Source organism: Triticum dicoccoides, chromosome 5A (genome assembly GCF_002162155.2).
Source record: "Triticum dicoccoides isolate Atlit2015 ecotype Zavitan chromosome 5A, WEW_v2.0, whole genome shotgun sequence".
Classification (NCBI taxonomy): Eukaryota; Viridiplantae; Streptophyta; class Magnoliopsida; order Poales; family Poaceae; genus Triticum; species Triticum dicoccoides.
In genome coordinates, this window is record NC_041388.1 from 330,168,525 (window position 1) to 330,185,973 (window position 17,449).

At 50.5% G+C, this 17,449-nt stretch overlaps 3 protein-coding genes across 4 annotated transcripts; 1 reads left to right on the forward strand and 2 right to left on the reverse strand.

The window, feature by feature from the left end:
* Nucleotides 1–8: 8 nt before the first annotated feature.
* Nucleotides 9–1,168, forward strand: LOC119297286. Its single transcript, XM_037575137.1, has 2 exons — nt 9–378; nt 494–1,168. The coding sequence occupies exons 1-2, from the start codon at nt 208–210 to the stop codon at nt 1,106–1,108; spliced, it is 786 nt and encodes a 261-aa protein (XP_037431034.1). The 5' UTR covers nt 9–207; the 3' UTR covers nt 1,109–1,168.
* A 3,540-nt stretch (nt 1,169–4,708) lies between these two features.
* LOC119301306 (ras-related protein RABA1f) lies at nt 4,709–7,512 on the reverse strand. The gene is made up of 2 exons (XM_037578255.1): nt 7,083–7,512; nt 4,709–5,654 (listed from the first exon to the last, which is right to left on the reverse strand). Exons 1-2 carry the CDS (start codon nt 7,298–7,300, stop codon nt 5,222–5,224), a joined length of 651 nt encoding a protein of 216 aa, XP_037434152.1. The 5' UTR covers nt 7,301–7,512; the 3' UTR covers nt 4,709–5,221.
* A 2,234-nt stretch (nt 7,513–9,746) lies between these two features.
* On the reverse strand, nt 9,747–13,603 carry LOC119301307 (pentatricopeptide repeat-containing protein At4g02750-like). 2 transcript variants are annotated; one of them, XR_005147005.1, is made up of 3 exons: nt 12,133–13,603; nt 10,683–11,827; nt 9,747–10,496 (listed from the first exon to the last, which is right to left on the reverse strand). XR_005147005.1 is itself a non-coding variant. In XM_037578256.1 (2 exons), the coding sequence occupies exons 1-2, from the start codon at nt 13,576–13,578 to the stop codon at nt 11,021–11,023; spliced, it is 2,253 nt and encodes a 750-aa protein (XP_037434153.1). In that variant the 5' UTR covers nt 13,579–13,603; the 3' UTR covers nt 9,747–11,020. The 2 variants fall into 2 exon arrangements, 1 of the variants encoding a protein (XP_037434153.1); XM_037578256.1 differs by having other exon boundaries at nt 9,747–11,827.
* Between the last annotated feature and the right edge of the window lie 3,846 nt (nt 13,604–17,449).

Sequence of the window (17,449 nt, forward strand, 5' to 3'; positions counted from 1 at the left end):
GTGCATGCATTATTGCTACAATTTGGCAGGTATCACACACAACCCTAATCAAATGGCAAGTACAATTAGTCGTACAATCTCGTGCCATCATCATGGATATATTCAGATTTTTATAAGCAAGAGAAATGTGCATGCCAAAGAAGGATCGCAATTCACAAGACTAGAAGAGAAGAGAGAAGAACACGTACACATGCTGACCGCTAGGCGATGGAGATGATTCACAAGGGATCCATGGACTTTGTGCTGGTCCCTTGCGGGCTTGCGATCATGCTCGGCTACCACCTCCTCCTCCTCTACCGCATCCTTCGCCATCCGCACACCACCGTCATCGGCTACGAGAACCACAACAAGCTCGCCTGGGTGCAGCGCATGGTGCAGGTGGAGGATACGTGCTCACTCCTCTTGTTGTTGATCGATCCTGTTTCCTTCTTTTCTTTTCTGCGATCGGTGCCGGTTCTTCTGGCTGATCGCCGCGGTTCATGCCTGCCCGCAGACGACGGCGCCGGAGGAGGCGGCCCTGGCGCTGAGCGTGATCTCCGACAGCATCTCGGCGTCCACCACGCTGGCGTCGCTCTGCATCGCGCTGGGCTCGCTGATCGGCGCGTGGGTGAGCAGCAGCGCCGCGCCCTCGGAGCCGCTCACGGCCGGCGGCGACGGCGGTGCCGGCCAGCCGACGACGACGGGGATGGCGTCGGCCAAGTTCACGTCGCTGCTCGTCTGCTTCCTGGCCTCCTTCGCCTGCTTCATCCAGTCCGCGGGGCACTACGTGCACGCCAGCTTCCTCATGACCGCGCTGGGGTCGGACGCGCCGGCGAGCCACGTGCAGCGCGCCGTGATCCGGGGCGGCAACTTCTGGGCGCTGGGGCTCCGGGCGCTCTACTTCGCCACGGCGCTGCTCATGTGGGTGTTCGGCCCGGTGGCCATGCTCGCCTGCTCCGTGCTCACGGTGGTCGTGCTCCACCTGCTCGACACCAGCTCCATGCCGCTGCACCACCACCAGTTCCTGGACAGAACGAGCGGCACTGGGGGAACCAGAGCGGCCGGCGCTCCGAACCCGGGGCTCCATAGCGCGGTCGCGGTGTTCTCGCCGGTGCCGTATCTCAGGTGACGGAGGAGAAAGTTTCTGGTGTATGATGTTCGAAGATTTTTTTTTTAAAAGGTTAAACCACCGGCCCTCTGCATCAATTGATGCATGCAATCATCTTATTAATTATTTCACAAAGATTAAACAAGAATATACATCAATTCACCTGAAGCCATCACTCACACCTATAAACTCAGGAATACTCTTACTTCCCATATTTAAAATCGGTATCGTCGCCGATCCATCCACATAATATATCAGGACCAACAGCCGGTGCAGCCTACCTAAAGCGCACATCACATGCTCACGTTTTAGAAGCCGCCGTCATCATCGGACCACTGACCCGTCTTCAGGAGAGATATCCGCATCGTCCTTGCCAGTCTGGACATCCGTCGACGCCACCATGGCGCCCAACAGCGCCACCGCCTTGCGCTCATCCGCCCAGACGTGAAAACTCTGTAAGATCTGTCGTGCGTAGCACCTGCCAATCAGGCATGACTCAGCGTAGCACCTGTTGGCCAGGCATGACTTGACAGCTCCACCGAAGCTCCGTGCAAGACAAAGCCACTCCACCTCCTGCCTCTGTCTTTCAGCGCTGCTCCACAAATGATGCTCACAAGAGAGAAACGACACTGTAATACCGCCATCGTTCGATCTGGAAGACCAGATCCTAGGGTTTCCGCCGAAGCAGCACGAGTGGGTCGACAACACTTACACGATGATGCCTTCATCAAGGTAACGATGCAAAACGCCGTCATTGCCCGCCAACGACTCGGTTTTCACCGGCAGCTATGTCTCCCCGACTCATAACCGAGACTAGATGACGAATCTCGAGATCCGACCACCCAGCCGCAGGCCGATCACCTCTGCGGAAGAGATGACCACCACCGTCGACTGCACCGGTCAAAGCAGATCTAAGCGGAGATGCTGTCGACACGACCACCAGACCCTCCACGCCGCCGCTGCCGATCCAAAGGCAGATGGCGCGCCGTCGCCACCGTCGCCCAAACAGGGCTGGCCGCCACGCCCGCAGCCGACGCCACCGTGCCACAGCCATCGCCGTTGCCTATCAGATCCGACGCACCTCCACATGATTCGAGGCCCCACACAACCTCAGATCCGCGGGAGAAAGGCGATGTCCTCCGCCACCGCCGTCGCCCCCGGGCTTAGACCGGTGGCGTCCCTCGGCGCTGGCGGAGGGAGAGGAGGAGGGAGTATGCGCCCCCGGCAGCTGGGTAGGGAGCCGCCGAGTCGCCCTAGCGGGGACGATGCGGGGGTTGTTCAATGATTTTCTTATCTTGGCTAAAATGAGTATGAAGTTATCTCGACAGATTACTGAAAAAGGGTTTCCCCCCGCTTTGTATTCCAAAGCAACCAACACCGAGTACAGAGATCGTTGTGGCGAGCAGCACAACACACCAAAAGAAAAGGAAGAAGAAACAAATGCCAACTACGGCAGCTCGGCAAAGCGCGGATGACCCGCCCCCGCGGCGCCCACCGGATAAAAACCACCACAGACCGAGGTTCCGAACCGCCGCGTACCAAGCAGCACCTCCAAGAAGGAATGCGACGCCGACGATGCTGCTACCCGGACGAGTCCTAGGGTTTGCCCCGGCACGCGGAGGGAGGTGGGGGGTGAATACCACCGACACCCTTCAGGAAGGAATGGTGGCACCCGCAGGTGTCACCGCGTTAGGGCCGAAGCCGGCAGGGATTTCTCCCGCATTCTCAGACCCAATCGCCCAACCGGATGAAACCGACCCGCCAAACCGTCGCCCACCCCCATGCGCCAACACAGAAGCTCCGCCACCAACGCCGCCTCACTACGAACACCACCACGAGGCCAAGAGGACAGGAGAGAAGCGCACCACGATGGGAGCAGCAACACCGACGCCGAGCGGGAGGGAACCACCTCCACCGCCGTCGTGCGGGAGGCTCATGCCTCCGGCACCATCGCGGTAGCCGTCCGGACATGGCCGCGGGGCATCCCTGGCCCAGCCAGGCTCGAAGCGGACCCGTTAAGCCCCGTCGGCCACGATGCAGCAGGTCGGCGTCGGCGCCGCCAGCACCCAGCCACTCGTCGTGTCTCCCCCACCTCTCAGAAGCAACGTCGGAGACGATCCCCGCCGCCAGCCCGCCCAAGCCCAGATGGGACCCGAAGGGCCTAGATCTGGGCCGAGCGGACGACACCAGATCGCGCCGCCGCGCCGCCCCGCCGCCAACGGCGGCGGCGCCGCCCAACTGTCCGCCTGCATCGCGCCACGGAGCCCCGCCCTCCACGCCAGACCGTCGCCGCCGAAGTGCACCCCCCGGAGCAGCTCCGCCCGCGCCGGAGAGCGACCGGGAGGGGAAGGGCAGGGAGGCCGCCACCACCACCAGCCCCGGGGCCAGGCCGGCCGCGGGCGCCGGCGACGGCGGCAGGAGGGAGGGAGGGAGGGGGTGGCTGGAGGGAGGAGGAGGGACGCGCGGCCGGTCGCCCGCGGGGGGGGCGACGCAGTCGCGAGAGAGGAATCTCTCGACAGATTTCTGATTGTTAGGAAAAAAATCCAGGATCATTGTGATTGTTAAGAAAAAAATTTGATACGTTTGCTCGATGCTTCACAAGTCATTGCTTTTCAGTTGATGGAATTACCAGAGGCGACGTGGTTGCCATGCTTTTTAGCTAGAGTTGATGTCTTTTTTTTTGCGGAAATGCTAGAGTTGATGTCAAGAAACAATTTAAACCTCAGTAGGATCATTGTGCAAAGCATTTCAAACAACAATCTAAACCTCAGTAGGATCCTGTTGTAAAGCATTTCAAAAAAAAGAAATTAATGCTTTGATTTCCTTTGAAACAATCTTGTTAGGTTGGTCATATGCTGTGCTCGTTGCATTTCACTGGTTCAGTTTTGACAAAGAACATTGTATCGACACCCCTCACCAACCGTATTCCACCGAATTCAACAAATGCTATCATCTACTCCCTCCGTGCCATAATATAAAAGCTTAAATTATGGGACGGAGGGAGTAGGTTATATTTGCATTAAACAGCACAATAAATCATTGAAATAGCCATGGAAAATTTGCTATAACTAGAGTGCAAACTATTTATTTGAAGACACCAACCACTGTTTGCATACCATCAATTTCCAGGATCCAATACAATGACATAAACCTTTACAGTTCTGAAATTTGCTGATGTACTAGGAATTACCAAAAGGTAAAAAAAAATCTTCTCAGCCCACCTAACAGACTGTAGCAAATTTGCATTGCAATATGCAACATGATTCTATGGTTGCCAACAAGAACAAACTCTAGCTGTTTTTTTAACCCTCTATCAAGGTAGTTTGCATACACACGAGCAAATAAAGATGCCAGTTTACAAAGTCAGATAATACCCCGTGAGAAAGTAAAATACATGGAAGGGGATTGTCTAATCTTCATCTAAATAAGAGCTTTTCAACTACATATAAATCCGGAAAGTAAAATAGATAAGTAGTTCCTTAAACAGCAGCATAGTGAATACTAGTAGGCATAAAATGGCACTACCTCTGTAACTTTTTATAAGACGTTTTTAGAGTCCATGACTGTGTCAAAAACGTCTTATATTAAGTTACAGAGGGAGTAGCATAGGAAAACATAGGGTGATAAGAAACATGGATCTTCAATGCAAATTCTGTACATCTGGGAAGGAAGATACACAATATAACAGTGTAAAACTGGCTACCAGTTACAGATGACATTTACCAAGTAGACATAACCTATCGTGATACAGAAGATACAGTATAATCTCTGAGGGCTACATAGTACACATCCATTCAGCAGGAAAGCCAAGAGAAGTAATGAACCATAGCTCCCATTACAACCTTTATCAGGTAAGGCTGCACAGTGAAATGTTGAGAGGATTCTTGTGTCAATTGAGGTGGGACAATACAGCAGCTAAGAAACCATAAAAGGCAACCACAAAATCACTGACATTCCAAAGTTAGCATTTCCCCCCTTATCAACCTGGGGTTAAATCTTGATGTCTAAACGAAATTCTTGGTGCTCCAGTATAATCTCGCAAACAACCAGGTTAGGAGGCAAAAAGGATGTCATATTTGCAGCTACCCATATAATCAGGTGAGCATATGGTCCCTCTTCACAAGCAAAACGAATTTAGGATGAACAGCACCCTGCCTTTTTCACAGCAGAGACATCATCCTTGCCACCAACATTGATGGTTTGCCCTCTCGGTGGAGCAGCAGGGTCATCGCCTATGTCGAGGGCCTTCTTGCTGACCACACGGTAGATCTGAGTCAGAACCTCAGTGAAGGCGTTCTCAACATTCATGGCCTCCAGCGCAGATGTTTCCATAAAGAAGGTGCTTTCCCTCTCAGCGAAGGCCTTGGCATCCTCCACTGATACAGCCCTAAGATGGCGGAGATCAGCTTTGTTGCCGACAAGCATGATGACAATGTTTGCATCTGTGTGATCCCGGAGCTCCTTCAACCACCTCTCCACGTTCTCAAAGGTCACATGGCGTGTCACATCGTACACGACAAGCGCACCGACGGCCCCTCGATAGTACGCACTTGTAATTGCCCGATACCTACAGAGAAAGAAAAGAGCACACGTTAAGTCCATGCTACAGCAGAACCAAAATATTGAGAACTGATGTAGGAATTGTGCTGGTGAAACTGGTGTTAGATTGAGAGCTGATTGAGTAAAAGCCATGTTTTAACAGGTTATACAGAACACTCTCAGCAAAATCCCTACAGCAGATTGCACATAGTATATTTTGGAACGGAGGGAGTATTTGTCAAACACACGTGAGCCTCTGTGCAAAGCCTAGTGCAACTATTTGTCTGTAAACATTAACTGAATAATCTATGCATGAACAAAGGAATGCTCTTAGCAGCAACATACTTTTTGGACAACAATTGAATAATCGATCTATAGCTGGACAGCAGATAAGCAGCGTCTCATTTAGAGCCAGGTTTGCAAATACATGGTACTCACATCCCTCTTACAGATGTTGCAGCTAGCACTATCACAGTTTTTTTATATCCAATGCCAGATGGGTGATAGGATTTAAATAACATCGGCTCACATATCTATATATCATTATCAAATATGACAAAACAAACATCACTAATTCCAATAACGATTTCAAACAGAATTTGCTGACAGCAATCAAAATATTGGGAATTGATGTAGGAATTGTGCTGGTGAAACTGGCGACAGATTGAGAGCTGATTGACTAAGCCATGTTGAGAAAGGTTATACAGAACATTCTGGGTAAAATCCCTACAGCAGACTGAATGTGTGGCCCTCCTTGCCACATCAAGTGCAACTATTTGTCTGTAAACATCAACTGAATAACCAATGCATGAGCAAAAGAATATCCTTAGCAGCAAGATACGTTTTGGACAACAATTAGGGGAATTAAATAGTCGATCTATAGCTGGGCAGCAGATAAGCAGCGTTTCATTTAGAGCCAGGTTTGCAAATACATGGTGCTCGCATGCCTCTTACAGATGTTGCAGCAGTATTTTATATCCAATGCCAGGTGGACGTTGATAGGATTTTTGGCTCACACATCTATACATCATTATCAAATATGACAAAACAAGCATCACGCATTCCAATAACGATTTCACATAGAATTTGTTGACAGCGATGGTTAGAGAGAGTTAAATTTTAGTATGGGTCTGGGCAATATAAAATACTAGCTTGTTGTTCCAGAGAGAACAAGGTACCCCCTGATTAACATTTATTGGGACAAATGAAAATGCAGGATTGTACAGAACAACATGCATAAGGAAAGGAAGGTCACCGATGCCCTGTTTCTGCCCAATGTGGTGCGATGAGAACTAGGAAAATGGGCACATATAATTCTTAATGTGATGCACTATTTTCCATTAATCGTGACTATGGTTGAACAAGATGAACCTGGCAGCCTAGAATGGAAAGGATCATTTGGTCGTGTTTTTTCTATCTACCAAGCAAACTCAAGCAACAACAGATATATAAGTACCTCTCCTGGCCTGCCGTGTCCCAGATCTGGGCCTTGACGACCTTGTCGTCGACCCGGATGCTCCTGGTGGCGAACTCGACGCCGATGGTGGACTTGGACTCGAGGCTGAACTCGTTGCGGGTGAAGCGGGAGAGGAGGTTGGACTTGCCGACGCCGGAGTCGCCGATGAGCACGACCTTGAAGAGGTAGTCGTAGTCGTCCTCCGCCCTGTAGGCCATGGCCGGCCCGACCCGACCCGACGACGGCCCCCTTCCTTCCTGGCGGAGGCGGGCGGGGAGGCGCTTCCTGGGGCGGTCGCCGAGGAAGGGAAGGGAAGGGAGAGGAGGAGCGGAGCGGGGCGCGCGCGGTGGCGTATATGAGAGGGCCCGGGGGAAGAGAGGTGGGGAGAACGTTGTGGCCTTGTGGGGAGGGAGCGCACGGAAAATAGAAAGAGGACGGGTGCGCGCCGCGCTGTCCCGTGTGTCGTCTCTCTCTCGCAGGTTGTTGGTTGTTTGGCTCGCTGCCTCGCTGGACGACGGGCGCTTGTTTTGCTAACCAACCAACACATGCGCCCGTAGGCGCCGCGAGCACATGATCTTCTTCCAGCACTCCACATGAAGGAAACCTCGGCTTTTGTCTTTGTCAGGCAATGCCACCCCCCATGCTTGGGCAGGGCAGCTGGGATCATGGCTGGCTGCCTTGTTTGCATGTGATTCACGCCCTTCCTCATGCGGAATGAGTGAGTGTGGATCACCAAATCCCTCCGCCTGCCTAGGCTATTTAAATCTGACCGACATCACCCCAAGCCCTACTCTTCCGATCACCTTCTCTGACTATCCCAGCTCGCCCGTCGTCACAATGGCCAGGACCTCTCGTGGCAGGTGGAGGCGGCTGTCACCACTGCATTGCACCGGAATGGCGACCAAGGTCCAGGGCGTGGATGCCTAGCGCCAGGCCCACATTCCGACGGGCCAACCTCCGAACTCTCTAGAGCAGAGCTTAGACGGCTTGCGGAGGCGGGGGAGGAGTAGTAGGCGCCCGCGTTGGAGTCCGGGTTCACCCTGTTGCACACGAAGCAACACTACAACCGGATTCTGATGGAGGCGAAGGAGGAGCCTAAGTGCCACGGGCGTTCGTGTACCGTGCATTGTAGGAGGAGGAGCGGTACAACCTATCTCTCGATGAGCATCAACTGGCGGAGAACTAGCTCTCGGCAGAGCGGGCGTTCAAAGATGTCGTTGCAGCCATGGTCGTGGCGGACCCGGGCATCATCGGTCGTGCATAGCACCTAAATCATCCACGGTGAGTGTGCAGCTCTGCGTCAACAAGGCGGAGTGCACCCGCCTCTTCGACGTGTTGGAGGCGGAAGCCAACGACCCACCAGACCAACACGACAAAGTTACCAATGCCGGCAGCTTCACCTTATTTTTTTAGGACATTTTTCTATGTAAAAGAAAAAAAATTGAAGGGCCAGCCAGGGCTGGTGTTTCATTGATATTGAGCAGGGAGCAGGTGACAAAATGACAAGGCGGGGATCCGAAGATCAAGGAAAGAAGGAAGAAGAAGCAAACAAAGGAAACATGGTGCCTGCGGCACCAAACAGCTATCCTACTTTCCTGGCGGATCCCCGAGGGGGCTCTGGATGATCTTGGCACCGCCTTGTTGCCAGAGGTTTAAGCCTCTTTTGATCGCAAGAAGCACATCTTCCATGTTGTATGTAAAAGAATTTTGGGAGATGAATGCAAAATTCGATGTCCTAGACATTTGGTCAGATGATCTCGGTCCTTATCGCTGTCTATGACATGCTCGAATGTGTCTGCAGACATTTGATGATGTCCGAACATGTTCACAGACATTTGATGATGATCCGTGCTGGAGTTATCCTTGGAATGATGAATTGAGCACGGCCAGAATACACTCGTTGCACTGTCGGCATACCGATTCCACCCCTCATCTCTAAAGATAAGGTAGCTTCATTGTGAACTCTACAAGTTCTCCCTGAAGCCATTGCAGTTGGCTTTCCTTCCTTTCACACGTGCCCCTTTTGTGCAGAGCAAACGAACCACTTGGTCCTTTGCTTGAGCACGGGTTGAGGCGTTGATTGTTGGTCTTTTCCTCCACCAAGACGTCGGCATCCATCTTCTTTTGGCATGCTACTATCATCTACTCAGGGCATCTTTAATGATTGTAATATAGTTGTTGGTAGACTTTGCCACATAGGATTTTTGATGATGTGTCATGCAATAAATGAGGAAAAAGAGAAAGGTTGTATGTACATGAACCAACACCCATTGCATAAGCTCCAATGTAAAATGAGAGAGCACCTTATTTATTATCTCACATCCTATTAGGCATACTAGATACAACCCATTGGAGATGTTGTATGTTAAGGTGTTGGTTGATGACATGACATATTTTACCAACGAGCTAACATACAAACTGTTGGAGATGCTCTCAGAGCAAACGAACATTGTTCAGATTCAGAGGGAGGTTTCTTTCTTGTGGAATGTTCCAGTCTTTTTATTTGTGATGTGATGATGACACCAAATACACCCCAGAAAACTCAGAGATGAGGCGATTTCATGTGTTGAAGCTTCTAAAAGAGCGAGTTGCCTTGCCATGAGGAGAACTGTTCTTGAGACGGACTGATGCAAGCAAAAAAAGTTGCACATCAAAATCAGAATATGACTTGCACATTGGCACAAACTCAACCATCATTTCTGAAGAAGGGGTGTTTGGTTCAAGTTCAGATCGGCCCTACCAAAAGTCTGGCTACCTTGACAAAAAAAAGTAGAACGGGCAAGGTGCATGGGTATGCCAAAAATTTGGTAACTACCAGAGACCAAAAAAAAAAATTCATCCATGGTTGAGTACTAGATTTCCATCCTTTGTGTGGACGAAGAAAACAGAAGTCCATTTCCATACTGGGTTTTTGCAAGTCCATTTTTCCTAGTGTATGCTTGGTAAGGATGGATGGTCGATGCTAGCTAGGTCACCAGTGTCCTAGCATGCGTGTGTGCGTGTTTCTGTTTACCGTAGGTAAACATCTTGCAACCCATCTATAAAAAATTGGGCATCGAAACTCTTTCCAGCCTTCTTTTTCCACACGAACCTTCTGATTTGGCAGAATTATTGAAGCAAGAAAACTTGGATTAGCAGAAATATAAATGCAGATTCCACAGATCCATCCAGGCATGAACTGAAGGCAACCGCCGCCTTGAGAACACAAACTGAGCCGGCCTGCTCCCTTGCTGCTTGCGTTTCAGATCATATTTCTTGCAGCTCAGCCAGCAATGCGTCAACTATCCACGTGACGCAAGACTATGGAACATACCCTTCTCCTGCCATGGTTATTCTGACTGAACTGACATAGCAAAATGTCTCCATGGCTGCTTTAGTAGTGGATACAGAATAATAATCCATTGCGGGTTCATCCTGTAGAGGGCTCAAAACAAAGTAGTGAGAACACTTGTAGTTCTTGATCGACTAAATACGGAAACTATTGCGGTACATGTTTTTTCAGTACTGGTCAAATACGGAAACTATTACGGTACATGTTTTTTCAGTACTGGTCACCTAAACTGGCATGCTACGCTGTTGGCAAGTTATCATGGATCATACCTTGATGTCCAAAGTCCTTCCAACCGACACATGCATAGCTAAAATCTTGTCTCACATATTAATGTTGATCAAGGCTTCCATCACATGAGATAGGAAATATACTCTTTGTGGATTCTCCTTCCCATCTCAGCACACGTGGTTGAAATGCAAGGCCATATGTAGACCAACAAACATATTCCTTGGAGCAGTGCTTCAGTAGTAGGCCTAGTGGATGGATGGCCAGACCCAGTCATCACAATCCCTATTAATTTGTGTCTGCATCTCGCATTGCATGGTCATTGTTTGTTGTCAACTGTAAATTCCGTCAGGAATACTTCACACCAGATTCTACTCTTCAGTCACCAGTAATCACCACATGAACAAGAACCATCTCTGAAGTGGTGAAAGCGGTTAGAATCCCGCAGGATGATCAGCCTGCCCTCAATTGCAGAGATATACTTGAAAGCATTGTGACAATCTCCGCATACTCTGAGGTTTTTTATCACTCGGATAGGCCTCCCAATAGGAATATTTAGAATACCATAAGCAACAGCAAGCTTCTCGCTATGATACTTTAGCATGTGTTCCTTCTCTTCGTCCTCCACATCATGCAAAACCATTTCTGTAGCTGACACATAGCCAGCTTTCTTCATCCTCATGTCAAGGTCTTCCAGGAAAGCATATATCTTTTCCTTTTCGGGGTGCACACAGTCACCAACCGAGAAAGTGTGTACTTTGTTTTGTACTTCCATCCAACTGAATCCAGGCACTTTTTTCACACCACGATCCTCCATCATAACTCTCATCTTCCCCACATCACGCCAGTTGCCAGAAGATGCATATATATTTGAAAGCAAGACATACATGCCAGCATTTTCAGGCTCCAACTCAAATATTTTCTCAGCTGCACTCTTGCCTAGTTCGGAATTGCGGTGGATCCTACTCGCACCAAGCAATGCACCCCACATGGTAGCATCTGGCTCAAATGGCATGTCCTTCATAAGGCCCTGTGCTTCATCTAATCGACCAGCTCGTCCAAGCAAGTCTATCATACAAGTATAATGTTCAGGCTTCGCTGTCACACCAAAATCGCGGTGCATTGAATAAAAGTATGAAATGCCTTTCTCGACCAAGCCAGAATGACTACAAGCTGCAAGTACTCCAACCTGAAAGTCAAAATCAACTGAAAAGCTTAAGAAGAGCACAAGGAAACAAATGTATGAGCTCATTACTCTTACAGACTAGCTAAAGTAGGTCAATTCTCTGAAGACTTTTGCTGTAAAAGCTCTACCAAAAGCAAGTGAACTTGATGGAGATCTAATAAAATACTACTGACTAATAAAAAAAATCTACACAATTGAGCAGAAGTATCACTATAGACGAATTGGTTAGTTAGCAGCACTAATTCCCCATAAAGTACCTTTTCCAACAAATAGTCTTAGAAACAAAGCTCAAGGAAGAACATTCTTACTAGAGTAATATCATCTGGCTTGGTTGATGTTGCTCTCATCATATCAAACACCTCAAGTGCTTCCTTGCCAAAACCATGACGTGCATAACCGGCGATCACAGTATTCCAAGAAACTGCATCCCTGTCCTCCATCTGCTCAAATGCATTTCGAGCATCCTCCATGTTTCCACATTTGAAGTACATAGCTAAGAGTGCATTCCCAACAAACCTACCCAAGCCGTACCCAGCTTTAATCAACCTCCCATGCAGCTGCATTCCACACTCGAGTGCAGCAATGTCAGCACATGTGCTCAACAAACAAGCGAATGCTGATCTATTCACCCACTCACCGCACCGCCCCATTTTGATGAACAGCTGTAGGGTTTCCTCACTGAAACCAGCTTGTGCGTACGCAGCCAATATTGCAGCCCAAGAGACTGCATCTTTCTGCGGCATCATGTCAAAAACTGCCCTTGCCTCATCCAACATCCCTGCCTGAGCATACCCTGTCAACATTGTGTTCCATGATGCCACATTCCTGCAGGGCATGATGTCAAATAGCTCCTTTGCTTTCTCCATCATCCTCCGCTGGACATATGCTGCCACCATTGCATTCCATGACACTGGGTTCCTCTCAGGCATGGCATCAAACACCATCCGGGCATCCTCCAGCATTCCATTTTGAGCATACCCAGAAACTACTGCTGTCCATGTGAACACATCACGCACGGGTGCCATGTCGAACATCCTTCTTGCCTCCACCATATCCCCTCCCCTGGCATAACCTGACACCATGGTGTTCCAGGAAACAACATCTCTTTGTGGCATCCTATCGAAAAGCTCCTGTGCTTCTGCCATCCGACCCAACTGCACATACCCAGCCATCAAGGCGTTCCAAGAAATGGCATCCCACTCTGTCCTTGAATTAAACAACTGCCTTGCTTCTTGAACCCGTCCATTCCGGACATAAGCAGCAAGCATGCCGTTCCATGAGACAGCATCCTTCTCCGGAGCAAGATCGAAGTACTTCCGTGCAAGAGAGACAAGCCCATGGTTGGCATGAGACGAGATCATGACGTTGTATGTCACTGAGTCCTTCACTGGCATTTCGTCGAACAGGCTGCGGGCGTCAGTGAGGGAGGATGAGACTGCCAGCGCATGGAGGAGAGTGTTGTAGGAGAATGTGTCCGGGCGTGGGATGGAACGGAAGAGGGAGAGCGCCACAGGGAGGCGTCCATTGGAGGCATACCCGGCGAGCATGGCGTTGTAGGTGGACGTGGAGCGGCGGGGCATGGCGTCAAATAGGCGCTCGGCCTCGCCGACGCGGCCGGCGCGCATGTGGACCGTGATGGCCTTGTTGCGCCGGATCACATCGGCGTCGAGCTTTCCGGAGCAGGCTTCTCCGGCGGCTGGGGGGCGGTGGCTTCTCTGCCGCACGGCGGCGCGGAGATGGCGCGAAGGGAGCATCTGCTCTTATTTTTATTTTGATGAAGTGTTGTGCGTTTCGTTTAGGATCGCGTCGCACATGCAGACCCTTCTAGTAGTATACATCTTTCAAAAGAAAATGCAGCCTCCTTACGGCAACCCTAGCAGATTCCATTAAAAAAAACTCTAGTAAATCTCTTTTTACCGTTAGAGATGTACTCCCTCCGTCCTTCAAAAAAACTTCTTATATTATAGTAAGACCGAGGGAATACTTGATAGTCTAGGATTTATAATCCCATTCTTACCATATTTTAAGAGAGGCTTTTTGCCCTTCATACATAGTAAGACGGAGGGAATACTTGATAGTCTAAGATTTATAATCCCATTCTTATCATATCTTAAGAGAGGCTTTTTACCCTCCATACCAAATCTGCACTCCCATATATACTCATTCATATCCATCGATTACACCAACATCCATCTCTATTCACTTATAACATTGTATCAGTCTAATCCCAATTCAACCGCTAACCGCCGCCGCCGCTGCTTCTGCATCGCGCCGCCTTCAGGGAGGTCAATTTCCATAATTGTCATCGAGGACCACACCGCCCGTACGTAGAGTCTTCTTCCCGATTTTTTAATTCGGGTTTTTCTCTCTCCCACCATCATCACAATCGGTATTTTTCTTTTTGATTTTCCGACCTAAGATCGGTTTGCGTCGCCTGCCACTGCCGTCGACCCTGCGCCTCTATTCCGACACCGGCACGACCACCCAGCCTCTTCTTCAACCCGGCGGCCGGCCCGTTGCCCGCGAGTCTTCCCGCCAATCGCTCTATGTTGGCCGTCGCCGCCCCGTTCCAAACATGACTCCTGCATGCTACCGTTTCCACAACCACCGTATAGTCGTCTCACGCACGGCACTGCATTGGCCGCGCGGGCCTGGCCGCTTAGGCGTCAGTGCTTTGTTGGCTGCTCAGGCTTAACCGCTCGAGCGTCGGCGTTGCGTTGGCCGCTCGAGCATTGGGAGCTGGACGCGCTCGTCCGCACGCCATTCCCCGTCAGTCGTCATCGCCTTGGTCTGCTCGACCACCCTGTTTCACCGTCCGCGACGTCATCATCGTCACCGAGCAGCGCCCTCGACCTCGTGTGCGATCGGATTGATCACCCGCCCGCAACGATCTGCTCCATCCACACCGCGAAGTGACCTGATCAGTCGGTTGCATGCGCCTCCGCGGGTCCCGTCATGACTGTCCCCGAGTATAACACGCCCCTCCACCGATCAAGCAATGGGTTGTCGCCGTGTCGCCGCCCTGTGGTTCTGCCCGCTACTGCACCAACCCCGCGCCACCGCTGCATCTCTCCTTCGGCCCGTAGCGCCACGGCACACGGTCCACGCCGCCGCCCCGAGGTCGTCCCTGTGGCTGCACTGACCCTCGCGTCGCCGTTGCGTTGCCCCTTTAGGCCGTAACGCCACGACACGTGGTCAAAGCCACCGCCCTGCGGTCTTCGCACCGCCGCCCCGACCCGTGCGTTGTCGCTGTGTCGCCCCTTCGGGCCGTAGCGCTGCGGTGCACTTCGCCGTTCCTGCGCGTCGACTTCTACGTGGTATGTGTTGCACCGCTCCCTAGGCACGGGAACGCCACCGTCCCACCGATCTTCATCACACTGTCGGGTTCTTTGTCGCCTACTTTGAGCACCGTCGCCGCGCTCCTAACCAAGCCACCACCGTCCACCTTTTCGGCTTCGTCTAGCACCAGCTCATCACCAGCGTCACTGTTGTCTTCCTCGACCACTTCATCTACTTCGACCACCGTAGGCGACACCGCCTCACGCCGATTGGCGCCGCAATCCTTGTCGAGTCCTTCTCTGATAGCCCCCTCGACATGGCGTATAACTTGTGTTGGTCCCATCTACGCATGCCCGATGCTGGCAACACCGACGCGTGCCTTTGTCCACGACGTGTCTCCGGGGCTGGCAAGCCTTGGGCGGCGCCTCGTCAATATCGACTTCATCCATCTACGCATGTCTAGTGCCAGCAACACCGATGTGTGCCTTCATTCACGACATGTCCCTGGACTTGGCAAACCCGGCGTGATGCCTCGTCAATAATATCTTCTTCCCGGTGCCTTGCGCTCGCGGCTCCATGGCGACTTCCTCTCGACACCGGCCACCCCGACTCGACATCAACCACGACGTTCTTCGCATGGCTACCTCGACCACGGCGTTCTTCGCATGGCTACCTCAACCATGACTACACCACCCACACTCTCGGCTACCTCGACAACGGCACAAAGGGTTATCACCTTGCTTGAGCAACTCGTCCGGCTTCCTCTACATTTCAAGCGCCGGCAACGCTACGCCGTCCACGATGCTCGCGTTGCGATTGCGGGGGAATGTCGGCCCGTCGGCTGCTTCTTTCCAGTCTGACCATCCGCGACGCTCCTGTTGTCTGCAATGCTACCACTACAACTAAGGGGGATGTTAAGAGATATTCTATTTGGTTTACATGTATTTGATAGTTTAGAATTTGCAATCCGTCTCCTAACTTATCTCTAGGAGAGGCTTCTGGTCCTCCAAGTCTGTACTACTATATATACTCGCCTGTGAGGCAGAATACAACATCCATCGCATTACGCTAATCTCCTTCTCTATTCCCTTCTAATATTTACTATACATAAGTAGATGCTGATACATCATATACATTCACCCACCCATATGAACGCACACATATATTTCTCCTATGAACACCTCTGCGAGATTGAGCCGACACATTATTTTGACATTAAGGAAGTCATCATAGTCACCTCCATAGTCAACGGGGATGTCTCCTTCCATTGAAAGCCTAAAATAAATTCTGAAAAATGCGGGCACCAATGCCAAATTTAGAATTTGAACCCTAGTGAGTTGGTTCCAGCACAAAGAACCTAACCATCTAAGCTAGGATCAGTTCACAACTTCCTTAAAAAAAAATTTGAGACAATAATTTCTTTTTTTTAAACGTAGTACAAATGCAAACGCTCAATACACGCATGCGTAATCATCCCTACGAAGGCACACACTTACACCCTGTCTCTATGAGCACATCAAAAAGGTTGAGCCAACAAATCTTAAGTTTGATAAAGTTGCCACAAACACTTTGTAGTTGACGGGCACGCCATACCGCGGAATGAATATCACCAAAAAGTCTCGAATAAATCCAGAAAAATACAACCACCTGTGTCAACTAAGGACTTGAACTCAGTGGGTTGATTTCACCACAAGGAACCTAGCCATCTGAGCTATGCTCATTTTTGAGGTGAAAATTTCTAGGTGAGGGGATTAGACCCCATATAACATATCCACGGTTTCTTAAAATTATTGTTTTTATCTTATATTCCACCCCCTTTCTTCCAACTTTTACTCTGGGAGGAACACGTCTCAGGATAAGTGAGGAGCTGCTCGTCTGCTGCAATAATGGCCGATTTGCTCCCTCATCTTCGCCCTTGTTCCACGTAAACGTCAGAAGAGTAGCATGGTCTGTGAAGGCTTGCACCTTTGATCTTGGGCTTGGGACATCCATGGCGCTCTTGGCCCCGATGCGATGGTCCTGTATGTCAATCCTTGGCACCGACTTCGTCACATTCCTCTCTTAGCTTTATTAGACAAGCTCATCTGGTGTTGGACCTCCTTGGATCTACCCCGCCCCCACTCGAAGCTCACGTGGAAGATGTGGGCTTCCCTATATATCAAGATCTTCATCTGGCTCCAGGACAGGTGCCGGAGTGTCGACCACCTCGCATACCGTGGGATTCCTTGCCCGTATCGTTGTGTCCTTTGTGATCAGGAGACCGAGGACAGGCAACACATCCTTGTCGGCTTCTCTTTCTCTCGTCAGGTCTGGCAGGAGGCTATCTCCTGATGCCGCGCCATTGGT

Excerpts from the sequence above, each read along its gene's own strand:
- LOC119301307 (XM_037578256.1), bottom strand. The coding sequence starts at position 13,578 with ATGCTCCCTTCGCGCCATCTCCGCGCCGCCGTGCGGCAGAGAAGCCAC. Across the intron at positions 11,828-12,132 it reads AGCCAGATGATATTACTCTA|GTTGGAGTACTTGCAGCTTG; the intron begins GTAAGAATGTTC and ends TTTGACTTTCAG.
- LOC119301306 (XM_037578255.1), bottom strand. The coding sequence starts at position 7,300 with ATGGCCTACAGGGCGGAGGACGACTACGACTACCTCTTCAAGGTCGTG. Across the intron at positions 5,655-7,082 it reads GACACGGCAGGCCAGGAGAG|GTATCGGGCAATTACAAGTG; the intron begins GTACTTATATAT and ends CTTTCTCTGTAG.
- LOC119297286 (XM_037575137.1), top strand. The coding sequence starts at position 208 with ATGGAGATGATTCACAAGGGATCCATGGACTTTGTGCTGGTCCCTTGC. Across the intron at positions 379-493 it reads GGGTGCAGCGCATGGTGCAG|ACGACGGCGCCGGAGGAGGC; the intron begins GTGGAGGATACG and ends GCCTGCCCGCAG.